Source organism: Capricornis sumatraensis, chromosome 2, assembly GCF_032405125.1.
Source record: "Capricornis sumatraensis isolate serow.1 chromosome 2, serow.2, whole genome shotgun sequence".
Lineage (NCBI taxonomy): Eukaryota > Metazoa > Chordata > Mammalia > Artiodactyla > Bovidae > Capricornis > Capricornis sumatraensis.
Window position 1 is genome coordinate 55,847,693 of NC_091070.1, and position 21,506 is coordinate 55,869,198.

Sequence of the window (21,506 nt, forward strand, 5' to 3'; positions counted from 1 at the left end):
GCCCATCTCTGTGGCTGAAGGAGTAGAGTACCATGATTCACAGCCACCAGTGGGGGAGGAGCAGCTTCCCAAAAGCAAGGAGAAAAAGAGTGCTGGCCTGACAAAAACCACAGAGGGTAAACTCCTTGGACAGCCAGATTTCTGTAAGTCAAGCTGCCGTGTAATATCAACCTTATCAAAAGCTTCAATAAACATCTACAGAATCAATTTGAAAGTGCTGGTCTGCCTAGTGTTCTGCAGTGACGTAGCATTTTACATTACTGGGCAACTGGCAAAAAAATGTATTGATGTGGTTTTCTTAGAACATAGCAACGTGCCACTTGGAGAAAGAAAAGAAAGTGGCAGCCAGCAACCTGTCACCTGTGGAACCTTCAGCTCTATAAATAGACTTCTTGTCCAGGCTTTTGAGCAAAGTGCCTTGATTCAATAGTAGTTGCTACCATCCAAATCTGATCTCTAAGTAACATGTTACTATACAAAATATGAAAATTCATAATTCACAAAAGGAAAAAAAATTGGATACTTGTTGAAGCAGTGTCATATATCAGAATGCCTGCATGGTTCAACAGTGGTGCATAGACTTACCAGCTAGAAAGTCCCAACGTTATACACACTTGCTGATAGAGAAAAACCGAGGAAGTGAAAACAAGACAAAAAAAATTAACAAAATTCCCCTAAGGAAACTTAGGGACTTTAAAATTCCTAACCCTAGCTTCTCTTATGAGTTTAAGTTCTTTGCCACATCAGCGTGCTCTTATTCATACAAAGAGAGAATGCCAACAGTTGCATGCAGGTAGTGGAACTAAAAGTTACTTTAATCTACACAATTTATAAAAGAGGATTCCAGTGGTCTTAAAGATTTCCCCGTTCTTTCCCAGAATGAAGAGGAAGGTATAGAACTAAACTGTCCCTATTTGTTCAGCACTGTGCTGTGCTATGCTGTGCTGTCTGGCTCTTTGTGAACCCATGGACTGTAGCTTGCCAGGCTCCTCTGTCCATGGGATTCTCCAGGCAAGAATACTGGAGTGGGTTGCCATGCCCTCCTCCAGGGCATCTTCCCAACCCGTTGGTCAAACCTGTGTCTCTTATGTCTCCGGCATTAGCAGGTGGGTTCTTTACTACTAGTGCCACCTGGGAAGTCCTGTTCAGCCCCGGCTGAGGCCCAGTTCACAGGACTTGCCCAAGCACTCTGACTGGGGCAAGGAGGCTCAGCCTGTGCCAGAGGGCAGAATCTGTCCTCATTAGGGGATATAAACTGTGACTTTGACCTTCTTAGAACTGTTCCCATCAAGTGGACTCTAGAAATTAGACATTAGATTAGCAACAACCCTCTGGCTATTGTATGATCAATAAGTGTGTCAATGACACATTTCATTGTATTTGTTTTTTCCACATAGAAGGTGAAAGTAGTTACTAGGGCCAATTGAATTTGCTCCTCTTTCTTAACTCACAAGATTAAGAATGTAATATCGTTGGCATTGAATATGAAGTCACGGGGCACTCAAGATGTGTTTTAGAAAAACCTGCTGTCTTCTTCAACCAACTGTCCAAGTTTTCTCCTTAGTCTACTAAAGGCTGAGTGCACTGGTTCTCTCAATAACCTTTAACCTCCCAGAAAGGTGTTTCTTTGGAGCGAAGAACATAGACAGTGGTTCTCAAATATTTTGGCCTCAGGATCCTTTTATCCTCTTAAAAATTACTGAAGCCTCTAAAGAGCTTTTGTTCATATTTGACATATTAGAAATTAGAAGATAAAAGAGATGAGAGGCAGAGACACTCATAGTGGACAGAGCTTTCGGTCCCAGATCTCCTTGGCTATTCACTAACCCTTGTGATTTACCGGAGTCATTAAATCCCCTTCACTGGCTGGGTCTCTGCCCCTAGCTGCTGAAAGAGGCCTTAACAATACGTCCTTGAAACAATTAAATAATAGCCTAAGACAATAAATGACAGATTGGGTATAACAGAATGTCTCCTCTATTTGTTATCCATTAAAATGAGAGCCTACAGAGGGCTGAAGAAGGTAACCATCAACACTAACATTGCTACATTGCCTTAAGGATTTCAAAATAGGTTCACATTCAGTATCTCACTTAATTTTCCTACAATCCTATGAAACACCTGTTTTATACCCATTCTACAGATGAGAAAACTGAGGTGCAGAAAGCCTATGTGCTGTTAAGCAGCTGAGCCAAGACAAAATCCAAATCTTACCCTCCAGATTCCCACCGTCAGTTCCTGCCTCGAATGAATGCTTGCAGTTTTATCAGGCACATGCCTGACGCACAAGCCTCACAGATTCCAATTCCCAGATTCTTTTTGTCCATCCTCCTGCAGGAAGAGGGGAGCGGTCTGCACAGTAGATCCTTTAAAATACCCACTGTATTTAGCTCTGCTCTGGAGGTTTGAAGCAGAGAATAGGAGTGGATTCAAGTGAGGAAGGCAATCATTCTTTTTGAGCTCGGTAACTGAGAGGTTGAGGGAGGGGAGGGGGCTTAGATGTAGTGCTGGACAGGAACTGGAGGAGAAGCAAGATAAGGCACTCTGCAGATAATCCACAGGCAGCGCCACGGCAGCATGAAGGAATGTAAGCATCTCAGCTCCGGGGCGCGGTGGAAGAGATGCGGGAACTGCGGACTCAGCCTCCAAGGTCCTGCATTTGAAAGGCGCCCGCACACAAAGAAACGACGGAGTTAAGTTCCGGCAGCGCGACACGCAGAGTTGAAAGCCCGGCCTCCCTGCTAGCTCTAGAGGAAACGCCTAACGCCGGGTCACCCAGCTTAGAGAGTATCCTCTTTTATCCTCTGGGGCCGCGGGGACAGCCTGCCCAAGGCACGCCCGAAGCGCCTCACAAGAACTACAAGTCCCATAAAACACTGGGGCGCCGGCGGTGATTACGAAACCCCCGTGGATTGGCCACGCGGGGCGGGGAGCGCAGGCCTTCTCCGGGGAACGGGGCGGGGGGAAGGGCGGGGCGAGCGGCGGCTCGGCGGGCACGCCCCCTCACCCGCGGCCCCCTCCCCGCCTCTCTCCGCCGCTCTTCTGGCTCCCCGGTCAGAGGGCCGGAGCGAGAAGATGGCGAAGACGTATGATTATCTGTTCAAGCTGCTGCTGATCGGCGACTCTGGGGTGGGCAAGACCTGCCTGCTATTCCGCTTTTCCGAAGACGCCTTCAACACCACCTTCATCTCCACCATCGGTGAGGGAGGGGTTGCGGCCGGGGACTGGGAGTGAGAAATGGGGGGCGGGTGCGAGGGGGCCGGGAGAGAGCGGTGGGAGGACTTGGGAGCCTCAGGGAGGGGACCCCGGGGACAGCTGGGCGGCGAGGGCAGTGGGAGAGGGTGAAGGCGTGAGAGAGAGAGAGGCAGTGAGGACGTGGGGCTGAGAGGGTTGAAAGGAGGAACTTGGGGGCAAAGGAAGAGGAGGACGAAAAAGAAGAACAAGGACTAGGGATATTGGGGGAAGTGAGAGGGTTGGGGGTGTGACAGGGAGGGGGTCTTAGAGGGACAGAGTGGGGGAACACAGGAAAGCTCATAGAGAAAGAGAAGGGGATAGTGGGTGTGAAATGGATTAAAAGAGGAAGGAAATGGGAGGGGGAAACGAAGGGTTGGGGGGAGTGGGAATGGGAGGTCCGGGGAGTAAAGGGACAGAGGACACAAGGGACAAGGTAGAGGAGAACCCAGGAATCCGAAAGGAATTCGGAGGAAAGAGTGATTGAGAGTTGAGAGATGAGAGGGACACTGGCTGCAAGAAGTCTGGTCAGAGACACCATGAGGAAATTGTAGGAAAAGGTAGATGAGTTAAGGGGACCCAGGAACGAAATGCGGATACTTGGAAAAAGTAAAGGAGAGCTGGGTGTGAAATAGAAAGGAAAAGCAAAATACACAGTAAAGAGGTGGGGCAGAGAAGAGAGAAGATGGGAAAGGGAGAGAAAATGGAAAGTAGAACTTTCTCCAGTTACTGGGAGTACGGGTTACCATTTCTCTTTCTTTACTCCCTCTGGATCAAGTGCAGGAGAAAGAGCAAAAAGTGACTAATAATGAGATATTGTCTATGGAGCATTAAATTGTTCTGGGAGTGTTAATGGGCGTTGGGAGGGTTGGTGACTTTTGGAATGGTATGAGCAGGAAAATATGGTTTACTGTCTCCTGCAAAGCAGCACTTCTTAATTTTTAACATTATTAGCCTTGAAGGTTTAGTAATTCTCAGCTAGGAAGTTGATCTTACATTCAGCCTGCCTTTCTATGTATTTTCCTTTTAGTTTTAATTATTACTTGCTAAACGAATCAGAACATGCAGTGTACCCCACAGTCACTTTCAGTTGATTCGGATTTTTCTGGTCTTGGTTGGGAGCTGTCCTTCCTACTTTTGGAGGACTCTGTGTTCAGGTAACAAAATCTCAGACTTAACCTAAACTGAAGAAGAGCAAATCAGAGCTGGTTTTAAGCTGCCTGTACAAGTGACCTTAACATCATAGCTGCAGTTAATTAAGCGCCTTAAGAATCTTAGCTCTTGGTTGTCTGGGTGATGTTGTGGCTTCTCATAGCAGCTCACTTAAGCATCTTTCAAATGATTCATATAGCATATTTCACCATGAATTGCTGGGATTTTTAGGGGGGCTAATACTATGGTAATGAGTTATGTTTTAAGGATAATTTATCACTTATAAAAGAAGAGTATTGGGGTATAGAGTGCTGTTCGGTGAAGCACTGGGAAAAGCTATGGATTGTTTGTTCTGGCATTTTTCATATGGATTGAGTGGTCTGAAACCTCCTGGGTGTTATGATGTCTGGGCTTAGGGAAGTTTGAGTTGCAAGTTCTTGGCAGTCATTTGTGAGTGGGACTTTTTCTTTTCTGAGGAAGCAGATTTTAAATGTCATGTCTCAAGTGTATTCTTAAGAGATTTGATGGGAGCTGTTGTAGCCACCAAAAGGCGTTAATTTTTGATGCTGGTAATCATGTCAAAACCCCAAATCACCGTTTTTCATTGTTGAGTGCACACTGAAGTCCAGAAGGTAAAGGACAGTCAAGCGGGTCGCCTTTTGTCCATTCTCTGTGTGAACCTCCCAGAAGTATTCTCCTGCATCGAAAGTGACTAAATCTCACTGAGGCTGTTTCTGTTAGGCTCCTTAAATGACTTTTGCTTGTTTGTAACAGTTTTATTAGTTTCCTCTTTTTTTAGTCTTAATTTTTGTCCCACTTTGTCTGTGAGGGTGTCTGCTTCCTTTTACAATTGTAGCTTTGAAAAATTACTTTTTATTCTGAAGGAGTAAAATCTTTCTTGCATGAATTTTTTTTTTTAATGATTTAAAATTCTGTTTTGTGGAGGGTTGCAGGAAAGTGAGCATCCTGAAAAAGTTTAGACCTGGAGGGAGGCATTAAAGGGGGGTGAATCTCATGTATGATGTTGGCCTTTGCATTTTCTATGGAGTAGATGTGGTAAAGAGGCTCTGAGCTGTGTCTTCAGTTGACATGGAGGAGGGGAAATCCCATGCCTCTTTTTTAGCCCCAAGAGCTCTGACAGGAAGTGGTAGCCCAGAGCCTTCAAACAACACAAAAAAATATGTTACCTGCAACCTAATGCTTTGGAGTTGAAGTTAAGTTAGGAAAATAAGGTGAATGTTAACATCATTCTAGTGAAATGTTCCACACACATTGACCACAAACATAGGCTTGAAGTGTCTGCATCTCTAGCAGAAGTATCCATGCCCCCAACCTTCACCCCCGTTTCCAGGCGGTCTGAAGTTGCTGAAGGAAGCGTTGGTGGTCCACCTCCTCCCAGTCACAATTATTTCTTGAGGCATCTCAGCATGGAAGTTTCCAGGGCTTCTCTGACTGGGTTTGGAAAGATTTGCCATGATTGCTGACAAAACTTGATAAGGTCTACGTCACAGGAAAGATCTATTTCTTAATACCTGGGGTTTGTGTGTGTGTGTGTGCTGTGTGTTTCAGGAGTTATGTATATAAATATCTGTTTCTTCCCATGGAGTTACATTTACTGTCTTAATTTTGCTTTATTAAAATTTAGGTAGTTTTAGAAAAGGACATCTGCCACCTCTCGACCCTGATTTGATAGGGATTCTGTCTTCATGAAAGGAAGGAGACAGTCATTTTCATTACAGATGCAGTTGTCTCACAGATGGTTTCTTCTTTCATGTATGGAAGGTTCTGGTATCTTCTCTGATATCCTGGCTCCCCTCATTTCCTTTCTGCTCTTGGGGGTGGTGGAGGGTATACTTCTTTCAACTGACTTGCTGGGAGTCTTCACGTATTGGTCAGATTATAGTTAACTATTGAGTAGAGATGTTTTATCCATTTGAAGTTGTAGGTTCAGTGCCTAGAACCAGCAACCAACTCTCATTCAATTCAGATGTTTAAGAACTGAAAAAAAATTTTTGATTGGCTCCTCAAGTCCCTTACATAATCATTGTTGTTCAGTTTCTAAGTCATGTCGGACTCTTTGTGACTCCATGGATTGCATAATCATTATTAATGGTTAATTAAATGTATGTAAAATGTATCATGAAGACAACTAAGAAACAGTAATGCAATCTCTCTGAGTTATATTTCATATGGGATGTGGGTGCATTTTAATATTGATACGAAGGCAGAGGGACATCTTGGGATGGCCTGTACTGAACCTGGTGCCGGGAGAACAGAGAAAACCCAGCCCTGTCTTCTAACAGGACAGTCTCAGCTTCTTCCCTTTACTGTCTCTCCCCTGCCCAGCCCCCCTCTTCCTGTTAGGGTATTTCCTGAGTGGTTATATTATTTAGTATAGTCATAGTTGAACAGCATAAAGAGCCTTAGAAATTATCTACATGATGATTGTGCCCCAGTTTTATAAATAAGAAAACCAAGCTTAAGTTGATGCTGTCAAGATCACGCAGCTGATCAGATGCTTGTAGAAGCATCTCTAGTGAAACCTCAAACCCAAGTCTGGATTGCTTCTCATAGTTGAGCTGCTGCTGTTTCTTATCAGCATGATCACCGCTGTAAATTCAAATTACCATCTTTTCCAGGGAGGAATTCAGTTTTGCACATTTGCTTGTATGTGAGGAAAGTTAAAGTGTTCCCATTTGGATCAGTTGTATCTCTTCAGGGAAACAGTAAATGCTAACAGGACAGCTCAGAGTCCTGTAGAAGTTTATATGGGCTAACTCGGCATGTTTTAACTGTCCTTTGCCCTTTCTTTCTATGTCTGTTGTTTCAGGTTAGGGAATCAAAGTGCATCCTGCCATTAAAATTCCTTCCATGTGCAAAGTAACTAATGACATTGTATTAATAGTGTGCTGGTAATTGCAGCCTAGTCTTAGACAATTTATTCCCTGGCATTTTTTTCTTGGATACACTTTCTCTATGTCTAGGGGTTGGTCGCCTATGGCCCACAGGCCAAATGTAGCCTCCTGCCTGTTTTTGTGCAGTCCACAAGCAAAGAATGGTTTTCACATTTTTAAAAGGTTATTAAAAACTAACACAAAACAAGGAAGATGAAGCAGACACCATATGTGTCCCACAAAGCTTAAAAATATTTACAATTCTTTCACAGAAAGAGTTTGCCGACCCCAGCTTACAATTAAATAATGTTTTTGGTTGGTAGCAATTCAAAACTTTTATCAAGACTTATTGACCGAAAAACAAACTTTGTCATATTTACATTTTTATCCAAGATGATATCAGCATTTGGCTGAGCATAATCCAGATATGTAGTACAAGTTGATTTTGATTTTCATCATTGTTTTGCTTGATTTCAACCTCTCAAACAAAAATATGCAAGGGCCAGGCAACTTCAGGGCTTCCCTGGTGGCTCAGACAGTAAAGAATCTGCCTGTAGTGCAGGAGATGCGGGTTCAATCCCTGGGTTGGGAAGATCCCCTGGAGAAGGGAATGGCCTCAGTCTAGTATTCTTGCCTGGAGAATTCCATGGGCAGAGGAAGGAGCCTGGCAGGCTTACAGTCCATGGGGTCGCAAAGAGTCAGACACAACTGAGCGAGGAACACTTTCAGGCAACTTCGAGTTGAACATTTTGTCCGTAAAACCTTAGTTTAACGTCATTGTGTTCTTTCAGAGTGTCAGTAGACTTCCCACCTTAGTGATAGCTTTGAAAATAACACTGTTTCAAGAGTGTAATACCTGATCATGAGGGGTTAAACTCGTCTCCTCAGTTATTGTTCTACTGAATGCAAAAAGCCATTCAACAAATTAAGGTAGGAAACTGAGTCTTGGACACAGACCTGGACATGTCTTAAGAATATGTGTACTTTAACAAAGAGCTTCGCCAGCTGTTCTGCATGGCAGCAAACCAGGGAGGAGGTTCTCTTGGCAACAGCACCAAAACTGTTTGGATCCTCTGAGAAATGCTGGAGGGAAATAGGTTTGGATATTGCCTAAGTGGAAAATGTCTGGTCTTTGAAGACAGGGAAAAATTTAGCAGTTGATATTTTAATGGAAGCTCATAACTGAATCTGAGAAAAAAACATGGAACCAGAACTGGGAGACCAGGGAGCTGCCAACACGGCCTGAGGCTGACTGGCTCTAGGTCAGGTCTGCCTGCCTGTACACAGGACGGTTCTGGAGATGAACTCTTGTGTGTGTTAGATTTGCTACTTGGGAAAGATGTGCAGGAAAGAGTTTTCACAGTGCCGTGAGAAGAGGGTGGGAGTGGGGAATGGGGAACTAGATGTTAGATGGTAGTATAGCTATATAGTACAGTATGCTATGCTATGGTCCATAGCTTCATATGAAGCTACTGAGATGTAAGTAGCCAGTGAAGTGGCTTGGTCGGTGTTTGGTGTTAGGAAGACTGCACAGTGAATTAAGAGCAATAGGTCTGGAGTCAAATTGGGGCTCATGTCGTGACATCTACTATTCCTACTTCTCCTGTCTTTAGTGAGTTGGTGCTCCTTCTTGGGCCTTAGTTCCTTCATCTGTACTAGAGTATATTACTACTCTGCAAACTTCTCCGGGATGTTTTGTGTTCCCTAGGGCAGGAATCAAATCTTACTCACTTTTTAAGTCTCCAAGGCCTCTATTAAATGACTGATCAACTGGATGGATGAATTATAAAGCACTGTGAGCCATACAGCATTGCTTGAATTTTAGTCATTATCTTTCATAGTATTCTAGATAATTAGATGATGTCAGAGATGAGATTAAAAGTGCTTAATTTGAATTCCTAACACTATTTCTCCCTCTATCAAATGCTGTCTTTCTATAATCAGTTTTAAAGGGATATTTTAGACTCTGAAAGATATATCACTTGTCTTTCAGTCTCCATAATAAGCTGTTTAACACCCTGCTTCCAACCCCCCACTAACATAAATACCAAATAGAAAATGAGTGAAATCACTGGGTTTGCTTTAGAAGAGCCATTTCAGCTTTGTCTCTGCCCATTAGCTGCAAACAATGCAACAGATGCCTGTTAACAGTTTCATGCCCAGTTTTAATTAGCAGATGGAGCTGTGTTTGTGTTTGTGTTCTGCCCAGCACTGGTTTGAGTGACAGCATAGTGAGTGCATTGGAACTGGGCTGGGCCTTTGGGTTGAATAAAGCCAAATGCTATTTTGAAAAAGATGAATATAAACATTTATTACATAGAACTGCTTGTGTATCTCAGTGGAACAGCTTCATGTCTAGAGGAAGACTAATGATTGCAGTTATATTTTCTGCTCTTAGTATCCTTTAGTAATTACATAATATGGAAAAATACCGTTTTTTGGCTTAAATGAAGGGTTTTGGGGAGTCTTGAAACTGTCACCAAGTGGCTTTCTCTGAAGATTGGTTTCAGTATTTCGGTATAGTAGGTTGAGGACTGTGCAGAGCTGGGGTGAAATGGGCTTCAGCCTGAATGCCAGTGCTGAGTTGGTAGCTTTCTCCTGGCATGCTGTGTTGTATAGAGTCCTCAGGTCCTGTCTGAGCTCAGCAAGACCGAGGACTGTGACAAATTCCTGATGTGAGTCGTGGGCAGGGGATGGAGAGAGTGGGTGGCAACATCCTCCACATTTACTGTCTGTTTCTGCCCCCTGCCCCCCCACCATGTTATAAAAGAAGCATTTCATTTATAGTTTTGCTCTGCCATGTATATTGATAGAGGATGTCACTGGGCACAGCCTGGCAAACTGTATCCTTGGAACTGATGAGTGTTTTCAGTTTTATTTTGTTTTTTTCTGAAGTGAATAGGTAGTATTTGCTTTGTAATGTGTTGTGGCTAAATTTCAGTATTAAAATATTATCCGTTAGTGATTGCTGGATTTATTGTGTCTGGGGGTGTGTCCTTCTCCTTTGTTCACTTTTAAATTCTGGATTCTTCTTATTTTGCATTGAATTATAAAGAACCTTAAAGGAAATAGATGCCTGATTGTCTTCAGAGGAAGAAATGTCTGTGCTATTTTTTTAAGTTACTTAGTTACTCAGGACTTCCTTAGCGAAGCACATAGTGATGCAGACAACTCAGAAACAGTTCTTACAGCAGCCCTGTTCCTTGACTGTGACAAAGTATTTTCTTGCTGTCTTAATCTGTAGCATTCAGCATCAGTTTAATTACGCACTCTGGTGTTTACCTGTTGCTGAACCTTTGGACATTTTCCGCAGAGCTCTCATCTTCCTGGGCCCAGAATTTTAATTATTGGCTCCCGGGAGGAAGTGTGAAAGCTCTGCACGTCCCCGCGTTAGTCAGATTAGGCTTACTGTCACCACGACAGGCTGGGTGACAGTGCTGCTTGCAGTCCCATGATGGCATTGCAGGACTTCAAAGCACTTAGCTCAGTAAGGTATGGAATTCTACCTCATCATGGTAAAAACCAACCACTAAGTCTTAAGCAGTATGTAGTGTTTCACTGCTTTCTGCTGGCAAAGTTAGGACTGGCATGCTTTCCCCACTTCACATTGCAGTTTTACATATTTGGGGGGAGAACTTGGCTAGTTATTTTAATAACTCATAGATACTTTCCTGATGTATAAAATAGGACAGTCTCTAACATACATGATCAAGTTTTGACATGAAATACAGGGTGATCTACTTAAAAGCTGAACTATAAGCGTTCATTTCTGGGGGACTTCCATGGTAGTCCAGTGGCTAAGACTCTGCTCTCCCAGTGCAGGGGGCCAGGGTTGAATCCCTGGTCAGGGAACTAGGTCTCACATGCTGCAACTATGGGGTCACATGCCCCAACTAAAGATTCTGCATGCTGCAACTAACAAAACAACCAGTGCAACGAAACAAATAAATAAATATTTTTTTAAAAACGTTCATTTCTGGGAATTCCTGGTTGTCCAGTGGTTAGGACTCCATACTTCCACTGCAGGGGGCACAGGTTTGATCCCTGATTGGGGAACTGTTAATAAGATCCCAGCATGGCGCCCCAAAAAAGTTCATTTCTTGTGACCCTATGCAATATTTTCTTAGCTGGAATAGGTATTGCAAAATATTCTAATCTCATACAAAAATGTATTACAAAAAAAAAAAGTGTGTACATTGTGAGATGTCAGTGACTGACCCTACTGTAATTTGTTTGTTGCTTATGAATTTGGATGGGATGGCTGTTTATGGTTTTCAACAAGGAATTTTTTATCTTAAGGTCTCTGAATAAAATCTTGAGATGGCATAGAAAACAGTTCTTTATTGACAGTTAACTATTCCATTTTTGAAATGATTCAGACCACTTTCTCATTTCACTCTCCATTAACACGTCAACCCTATCAGGATTTGGGGAGAGGGGTCTGAATGGGGGAGAGAAGGATGAAAACAGCATTCTACCCTCCTGTATCAGTTTCTTTGGCTACTTGTTCAGCCTCTTTTGCTTTTGTAAATTGGAGTAAATTGTTGGCTGAGAAGTGAGAAACTTCTGCCTAAAATATGGTGACTTTTGACTGCATTGCTTTCTTATAGTGTTTAAAACTAAATAATAAAAAAAAAATCATGATTTCCCCACTTCACATTGCAATTTTATATATTTGGGGGGAGAACTTGGTGGTAGTTATTTTAATAATTCATAGATACTTTCCTGATGTGTAAAGTAGAAGGACAGTTTCTAACATACATGAAATATAAGGTGTTCTACTTAAAAGTTGAATTATAAGAGTTCATTTCTAGGGGACTTCCCTGGTGGTCCAGTGGCTAAGACTCTGCTCTCCCAGTGCAGGGGGCCAGGTTCAATCCCTGGCCAGGGAACTAGGTGCTTGTCTCAGTCATAACCCGTGATGAACAGATTAGGACTTTGTCCACAAGCAAAATCATTTGAGTAAGTGCATTTCCTTTGTCTACTTACTATTGTTTTGAAAAGTTCCAGTCTTATAGAAGCATGAAAATGTATGAAACAAGTGAAATAATTTCTTTTACATCCACAAAATTCCATAACAATGAAATGTAAAAACATATATATATATAAAAATTCAGACGTGTGTCTCTGTCTTAGCTCTTCAGCCTTCAATTTGGATAAACACCATTATATTTTATTTTATGTTGTGATCTCATTAATATGACTTACCACATATACAGTGCTCTGAAAAACAGTGTTGCATGTTTCCAGTCAGTGGTGGTGCAGGTCCTTCCTAAGGACATTAGCCTGGGTCTGTTTTCTCATTGTGAAAGGAAAGTTCAGGCTTCAGGGGTCTTGAGAATCTCTCTGGCTGCAGCGTTCTGTGAGTCTATGAAATCAGGTAGTATCTGTAAAGAAAAAAGAATTTGTCCTTAGTTAATGATTGTGGGGAAGTTGGGTCAGGAAGATCCCCTGGAGAAGGAAATGGCAACCCACTCCAGTATTCTTGCCTAGAAAATTCCATGGATGGAGGAGCCTGGTGGGCTATAGTCCATGGGGTCTCAAAGAGTCGGACAGGACTGAGCAACTTCACTTTCTTTTCTTTTTGCAGGTGGACACTAGTGAGGTTTTTTTTTTTTTTTTTTGGCCTTTGTCTGTGAAAAGGAGAAGCTGGGGTTGGGAACTGCAGTGACTTATTAGTAGGCTGCTAATGTCAGATACCGAGTCATTTTCACTAATTTTACTCATTCAGTGAGCAGCATTTTTCAGTCTGCAAAATATTGAGAAGAGAAAGAATAGCAAGTGTCCAGGCAATTTGAACACAGTGATGAAAAGGGCTTCAAAGGGGTTAATGTAGGATGTCAGGAAAGAGTAGAGGAGAGGGAGAGGAGGGCATCTGGGAGAGAATGATGTGGAGGTTAAGATCAGAACCTCAGGAGGCTTTAGTTGGGTCGAATTTGGAGTGTCAGGAGGAGGGACTCTCGCCTGCAGATGTCGGGGAGACAACCCCTGAAGGAGCTCCTCCTCAATAGATGGGCATGTGGCATTGGTCAACTTGAAGGGTAACCAGAGGGCAGGTTGTGAAGGGACTTTACACCTGTTCAGGAGTCTGGACTTTATCCTGAGAGCAGTAGGGAGTCATTGGGGATTTTCTACAGGGAGACCAGCGAGGAGATAAGCAGATGTCCTTGGTTGCCCCGTCCCTTCTTTGGCCCTTTACCATTTACAGAGCACTTTCACTAACATCCCTGTTTACAGAGCACTTTCACTAACATCCCTGTTTAAACTCCTCAGTAATCATGTCCATGGACAGAGATTGTCTTCATGTTCTAGACGAGGAAGGTAAGGTTCTGAGAGAGTGATAGACTCTTGATCCATCAGCTAAGTAGGTAGAGGAGCCAAGACTTGAGCCTTGAACTCAGTTCCGAACCACAGTCTGTCCATAACAACCTGCTCCTCTCAGAATGGATCCTGAAATTTTCCATGGGACTCAGTGCTCTGGCACTTAGCCCGTAGTAGCGGTCACTTCCAGTGGTCTGTAAGAACTGCGTAAACTGACCGGCAGACCCTTGAGAAGTGTGTTGAGTAGAGGGATGAAATCAGCCTCTCCCTGGACAAGGCCCAGAAACAGCTAATGCAAACACGCATCGTGTTGCCTGCTGGCCGTGGAAGGTCAGCAGACTCTGGTTTTGGATTGTCTCCTGGCTTCCCCACCCAGTCCCATAGGAAGCAATCAAATACATACACAGCAGAACCAGGGCAGGAGGAGACAGAGTTTAATTATGAATCCAAGTCTTTTGTGGAAAGGAAGCTAATTATATCGGAAATCTCAGCATTGCTTCTCCACATGGGGCCAATGGTTTGCTACACTTGTATGTTTGCCATTGGTCTCAGCTAGACTGTAGAGTGCGAGGAACTGCTGCTTTAATTGTGAGCTTCCTTCCTTTGACAAATTAAATTTAAACTTTACATTAGCCTCTCCTTTCCTTTTTTTCCAGAGTGAAATTGGCTCTGCTCTGGGTTTTGTTTGTAAAGCTGTGTTTGGCAGTTTTCCTCCGATTCACGGTGACATTGTAGACCAGTCTAACACCTGATTTGTTTGCTGACCCTGGGTCTCTAGAACGCTGTTGTTGAGCCAGAAAGCAGAAAGGTCCAAGGCAGCGAAGCTAGTTACACAAAGTCCATTTGCTAAAATGCTGAACTTGCCTCACTGGGGAGGGAGCCCCTGGATCCAAACTTAGCATTTGCATTCTTGCTTTAAAGCAGGGCTGGGGGCCTCCTAGAGGTGGGCCACCAGCATCTGAGAGGAAGAAGTAGTGACATGGCACTGTGGCAGTGGCATTCTTCATGTGACTTGGGGCAAGTCAGCAACCAGCCTCCCAGGCTTCCTTTTTTCTCCATAAGCAAACAGGGAATGCTATGCTAGACTCACTCTATAGTCCCTTCCAAAACTCTGATCCTAAGTGGTGATGGTGGACTCACTCACCACTTTTACACACAAAATGGTAAAAACAGATGTGAAAACTGAAGATAACGTTGTATAGGTAAACAAGAACTTGGACTTTTGAAACAGACTCAAATTCAAAAACCTGATTCTGCTAATTTTTGTTGAGAGCTTTGAGTGAATTATTTAACCATTTTCCTTATTGATAAAGGAAGAGTACTGCAAGAATTTTGTTGTTTTATTTCGAGAATGAAATGCATTATTGTGTGCATAATACCTTTGGCACATGGGAGACATGGAAAGGTATGCGTGTGTGACTGTGTGGGTGAACTCAATGTGAGTTCATTGAAGGTAGGTCCACACAGCTCTGAGAACCTTGGTGATCCGTGGGGGTTTCAATGTTACAACACTTGCTTTTAATTAATAAGAGCTAATATTTACTTGGCCACCTCATGCGAAGAGTTGACTCATTGGAAAAGACCCTGATGCTGGGAGGGACTGGGGGCAGGAGGAGAAGGGGACGACAGAGGATGAGATGGCTGGATGGCATCACTGACTCGATGAATATGGGTTTGAGTGAACTCCGAGAGTTGGTGATGGACAGGGAGGCCTGGCGTGCTGTGATTCATGGGTCTCAAAGAGTTGGACACTACTGAGCGACTGAACTGAACTGAATATTTACTGAGTATTTACTATATATCAGGTACAGTTTTAGGCATTTTACATGAATTAACATTTTTCATGGGTTGACCCATTTAATTCTCATAACAGCCTCTTGGGTACATTGTTATTTCCATTTTTCCAAATGAGATAATTGAGGCACAGATTTTAAAGAACATCTCAGGGTCACAGAACTCATAAGTGGTAGAACCAACTTGGATTTGAATCCAGGCCGTTTGGCTCCAGAGTCTGTGGTTTTAAGCCCTAAGCCTTTCTGCCCCATCGGTGACTCAGAAATATTAAAAAAGAAAACGATTAGCTACCGCTGGTGGCTCAGATAGTAAAGAATCTGCCTGCAGTGTGGGAGACCCAGGTTCGATCCCTAGGTTGGGAAGATCTCCTAGAGAAGGAAATGGCAACCCACTCCAATATTCTTGCCTGGAAAATCCCCGTGGACAGAGGAGCCTGGTGGGCTACAGTCTGTAGGGTTGCAAGAGTTGGACACAGCTGAATGAGTAACTCACACAAGGAGTTGATGTGATGCAAGACGCATTGTGGGGCAGCTCCTTACCAGCTGGGTGACATCATCGCATCCTTTAAACCTCCTTGGTCCCTGTCTTCTCTTCTGCAGAGAACTATCATGGAATGGTTTAATGGAATGTACTGGAGGGATGCATTTAACAGGGCTACACATGCAGCCAGGCTCAGTAAATGGTGAGGGTTTGGTTGTTCCCAGGTAACTTAAGAAGCACCTATTAGAATAAGTTACATAAAAAATATGAATGGGAACATTTTGGTTACTTAATGGGATGTGCTTTGAAGTTTAGGACTGTATGCGTTTAACTAAGTTCAAATGGGAACCGTTTCTTTAAACTCATTCCCAAAGTGAAGGTCCTTATGTCTCAGCTGGCATAAGGAGGTGTCCAAGACAGCCCTTGGCCTTGGGTGCACGATGTTAATGTGATGATATAAGGAGCGAGTTCTTCAGAGCCTTCTAGCTGCTGCAAACTGTCAGGCATATTGAATTCTTCCTTCTGGTGAAAATATAAATAAAATCAGGGTTGAATGCCCTGTCTAGGAAGGACAAATGTTTCAATTTAAATATTTGAGCTCAGTGTTCTCTGTTAGGGCCCTGAATTTTAAATGCAGTGAGTTTCTGAGTGAGGTCCTGAATTTTAACGAGTTTGTTTGCATACATGAATTTGAACAATACATTAAATCTTGAAATGCCATAGCTGATTTTAATGGAGTAAATTACCCAACTTGAAAATTAGTTACTAGGCTTTTCTTTACCTAATAATCAAAAGTCATTAATCATATTTTCACAGTATCAATACATGCTAGTAGTTTCTTTTTAATCATTAAACTATCTCTGCAAGAGGATTAGGGAAATAAATGTGCCAGGGTGAGCGTATAGCATGATCTTCCTCCCTTGTAACCCGTTTCCTCCCACGTACTAAATGATTACCTGTACATGGTAGGAATAAAGCCAAAATTGGGTTTGGCTTTGTACAGTGCTTACTTAGACCAAGAAGGTGAGGTGAGATGCTCTCCTCTAGTTTAAAAGTATTTTTAAGCGTTTATATGTATGTGTGTGTATACACACATGCACACATATACAAAGATAGTACAGGAGGTGACAGAGACCAGGTCACAAAGAGCCTCAAGGGCTGAAGTAAGGAGGAGAGCATTTTTTCTGACTGTAGTTGAAAGTACATATGCAGGGCCATGTGCAGGGAAATGATACACATAATTTATAATTTTTAAAGCTGCAGTGGTTTTAAGATTGAGTTCCGTCTTGGGCTTTAATGGCACTGAGAAACCATGCTGTGTAGCTTTCTGGTCCAGTCCATGCCCTAAAATCATGTTGTGTCCAGAAAAGTGTCATGTTAAAAACGTTCAGTTAGCCAGTCTTGCCTCCTAATGAAGCATAAAAATTGTGAGAGTTGGCTCAGCTAATGTTCTGAGCACTCAAATGTGCCAAAATTGTGAGCATGCAGAAGCTTTCAGGACATCCCACCTGATGGTGACCTTCTGGAAGACAGGAACCATGGCTTGCCTCTTCAGAGCTCATTTGTCTGATGTTCAGGCATGCGGCATCTGTGGGATAAATGAACTAACACCATATATTTCCTTCTGAGGAATGGATTTGAGGCTCCTATAATAGTGAGATCTCATCCATTAGCACATACATGATCTTCAAAGGATATATAATTATCACCTGTTATTGCTTATGGTCTTTTTATAGATATGAGAGTGATGAAATCAATCTGTTTCTCTTTTGCCTAGAGTATTTGCCTATAGTAATAAATGCCTGCTGACTTCACTTATGCCCGCTTGTAAATGCACGGTTTCTGGTGCGTGGAAGGCCCTGCTTAAATGTTTGTAGCCTGAATGTACAGTTGGTGGCCATTAACACTCTCCAGCTATTGCATGTCACAGTCAGATCGCAGCCAGTGTCTCCTCTTTCCCCGTATTTTTCCAGCAAAGACCCTATGACTAACAAGAACTTTGCCAACATTCTTTCTTGCCAGAAATTTCCAGATAGTTTCATCTTCCCTTGTTTCCTTTTCCCTTCTCTCCAAGGAGCCGATGTTGACCTGTTGGTTGACCCTCTTTCTTTGCTTTTTTCCTTTTGGCCACACTGCACAGCATGCGGGATCTTAGTTTCCCAACCAGTAACTGAACTGGTGGCCTATGCACTGGAAACACAGTCTTAACCCTTAACCACCAGGAAAGTCCCTGAAAGTGAAAGTGAAGTCCCTCAGTCGTGTCCGACTCTTTGCAACCCCATGGACTGTAGCCTATCAGGCGCCTCTGTCCATGGGATTTTCCAGGCAAGAGTGCTGGAGTGGATTGCCCTTTCCTTCTCCAGGGGATCTTCCCGACCCAGGAATCGAACCTGGGTCTCGCACATTGCAGACAGACCCTTTACCATCTGAGCCCCCAGGGAAGCCCCCAGGGATGTCCCTGGTTGATGTTTTTGATGGAATACCTTTCCACTCTCCTGGGGCCAGGCTCTGGCAGTCATCTTCCTCTCATGTCTCTCTCTCTTCATTCTCTGGCTCTGCTGGCTCATCCTGCTCTGCCATTAATCCTGTTGAAATCACCTCCATTTTGATAAAGAGATCCCTTAAATTCACTTCCTCACATCACCTTTCTTGTTGTTTAACTTCTTGAAAGAGAAGTCTTATCACTTGCGCTTTCCTACCATCTCCTCACTCATTAACCCTTGGAAATCCTGCCCTGCCTGCTTCAACACTGCACTCGGGGGTCCTGTTCTCACTGAACAGATCAGTGGCCTTTGCCCAATCCTCATCCCCCCTGGCCTCTTAACAGCCCTTGGCACTGTTTATTACTTGCTTCTTGAAACTCTTCCTGCACCAACTTCCAGGAATTGTCTGCTCCAGTTCGTTTCCTACTGTTCTAACTGCCTTCTGGTTCCATGGGTAGTCTCATTTTGCCTTTTAATTGAAGTCATTTTCCAAGTATCTGCTCTCTATTTTTTTTTTCTTCCCTTTTTCGGAGATTAGACATTCTAATGCAGTTTGTAATCACCCACCTGTGTGATTACGTGAGTGCAGGTCCCAGGTCTGCTGGTCTTCAGTGTATCTCTAGCACCTAGTATAGTGCCTGGCATATAGTGAGGGCTGCCGTCTATGGGGTCGCACAGAGTCGGACACTACTCAAGTGACTTACCAGCAGCAGCAGCAACAGACATCCACAAGTGATGAAGCAGGTAAGCTTGCCGCCTTTCAAGCCTTCCATGTCTGACTCTCCAGTGTCCTGTCTTGTGTCCCCAGCCTTTCCCAAACTCCTGCCCTTCACCCAATATGAATTAATTTCCTCTTCCTATCTAGTACCCTTCATGAATTTTCTTGTATCTGTTAACACTACTGTCATTTTTTTCATTTACCTGGGTTCAGAAATCTGGAAATCTCTTTTTCTTTTCCTCACATCCTGTCTATAATTTGTGGCTAAATCCTTTCCATTCTTCTAGTACCCTGCTTTAGGCCCTCAACGCCTCTCACCAGAACTTTGTATTCTCCCCCTGGGTGCCTGAGCACTCAGTCTCACTTGGACAGCAGCCCCCTCCACCCACTCCATTCCATCTCATATACTCTGATCAATTAACTGTGGAACATAGCTCTGATTATACATCATGTTAAACCCTTGTCCCTCCCCTGAAAAGTCTTATCTTTCACTTGTTTAATTGACTGTATCTTCTTCAGTCTCCCATTCCAAACCCCTACCTTGTGGCTTCACCTTTATTTCCTTCATCTCCTTTTTGGAGTCCTAGACTCTTAATCCATGGACTCCTATTAAACAGTGGGCAGTGCCTGAGTTTCCACCTGACCAGTGAGGTTACCAGCTACCCTTCCATGAGAGGGCTTCCCTGGTGGCTCAGACAGTAAAGAAACTGCCTGCAGTGTGGGAGACCTGGGTTCAGTCCCTGGGTTGGGAAGATTCCCCTGGAGAAAGAATGGCTACCCAATCCAGTATTCTTATCTGGAGAATTCCATGGATGGAGGAGCATAGTGGGCTACAGTACATGGGATAGCTGAGTTGAACATGACTGAGTGACTAGCACTTCACTTTCATAAGAAGGAACGGCATTTTTAAGTTTCTGAGGTGAAGTGATTCCTGCATTTTTGGAATGAAAATGCTCCTTTACTTATAAAACGATGGTACTAATAGATAGTCATTATTTATCTCATTATCCTTTGCAAAATTAAAAAAGAAATGCAATCAGTCAAATTCTGGCTATTTTGTTTCTCCAGGGGGGAGAAAAACCTTTCTAGCCAGTGTTCTACCCAAGCAAATTTTATGGAATAGAGTTCCTAGCTTAGTATATTCTGTCTTTTAACTTCTTTCATTCTCACCACCACTACTCTTTCATCCTTTCTCCCTGTGTCCCCTCCTGCCCCTGCCCCTGGTCCCCCGCCTCCTCCCCCACCCCTACCCTGCTGCCGGAGATTTCACTAATTCACAAAATTCAAGAGTCTCAGAATCACTGCTCTATGAGAACGGATGGTTCCGTGACACCGCTTGTTCTTTCTGCCTGTTGACATCCTGCCTTTCCTTCTTGAGTCCCCTCAGATGTTGCTTTCGTTCTGTTGTCAGAGCCTTCTTTCTGCACTGGAAGGTGCTTTCTCTTTCCTCAGTGGCACTTTATCCCCTGTAGTACTTTGGACTCCGGCGTGGCATTTCCCATGTCCTCCCTGTGTTCAAGGCAGAGCCAGCTTCCTTCTCTGTTTTCCCAGCTCCCCACCCCCACGAAAACTGTCTTTGAGACAGAAGCTTGTTTTATCTTTGTGTTCTTTGCATTTGCCAGACGTTGTATTTGGCACATATTTGGAGCTTGGAAAAATTGTCCTTGAGCTGAAATTTCAGGGTGATACTGATGAAACGATCAAGTAAAGCTCATCTTTGGAGGTAGGGGACCTCTAAAGGCACGAGTTTAGAAGTTTTCTTCTGACAGTTCTGAAATGAGAATTATAGCGGCTTACTGAAATATGTTAGGAATGATGATCTGTTTATCTTTTAAAGATTAAACAATCTTAGACTGCAACCCCAGATAGCTCCGGGTGGGGTGGCGGGTGGGGGTGGGGGGAGGGTAAGGTCTGCTGTGGTTGAGGTGGTCAAGAAATTAAACATTTCATTTGGCCTTTTTCTGTGGAACTTCTTGGAACATTGATTTTGATTTCATTTTGACAGGAGGAGGCCCTGAAAAGTCTTCTTTCCCCCAGGTGATAAGGCTGTACTTTCTTTGTCTCTGGCTCGCCTGTGAACATTGGCCTGATCTGGATAAGGAGGCTTTCTCTGTATCTACAAAAAAGCTATCTCTGAACTAGATACAGGCTGGTCACTTTTATTTTTCTTTAAACAAAACAAAAAAAAAATTTTTTTTTAATGAACTCAGTTTTTCTTCCCACTTTGCCTGTGCCTGTGCTGTCCCACCAGATCTTCTGTTACTGAATTTGGATTATGGAAAGCAAGCCTGGCTGGGAGATAAGACAGGTAGTTTCACAACTCGGCCTCCTAGTATACACACCCAAGGCAACCTTCTGTGCAAAGTTCCTGCCCGCCCCCCCACCCACCCCTGACCCCCGCCTTTTTGGTCATGACATGTGGCATATGGGATA

The 21,506-nt window shown here is 43.5% G+C and overlaps 1 protein-coding gene and 1 non-coding gene across 2 annotated transcripts in view; both read left to right on the forward strand.

Moving 5' to 3' along the window:
- The first annotated feature begins 3,075 nt into the window (after positions 1 to 3,075).
- The window catches only part of RAB8B (RAB8B, member RAS oncogene family), a 65,026-nt gene continuing 46,595 nt past the window's right edge, over positions 3,076 to 21,506 (forward strand). Inside the window, exon 1 of the mRNA XM_068964929.1 lies at positions 3,076 to 3,199. Coding sequence (XP_068821030.1) covers positions 3,076 to 3,199 — 124 coding nt within the window. The remainder of the gene's footprint in view (positions 3,200 to 21,506) is intronic.
- Positions 12,098 to 12,169, forward strand: TRNAG-CCC (transfer RNA glycine (anticodon CCC)). The gene has a single exon. It is a non-coding gene; the product is annotated as a tRNA-Gly (tRNA).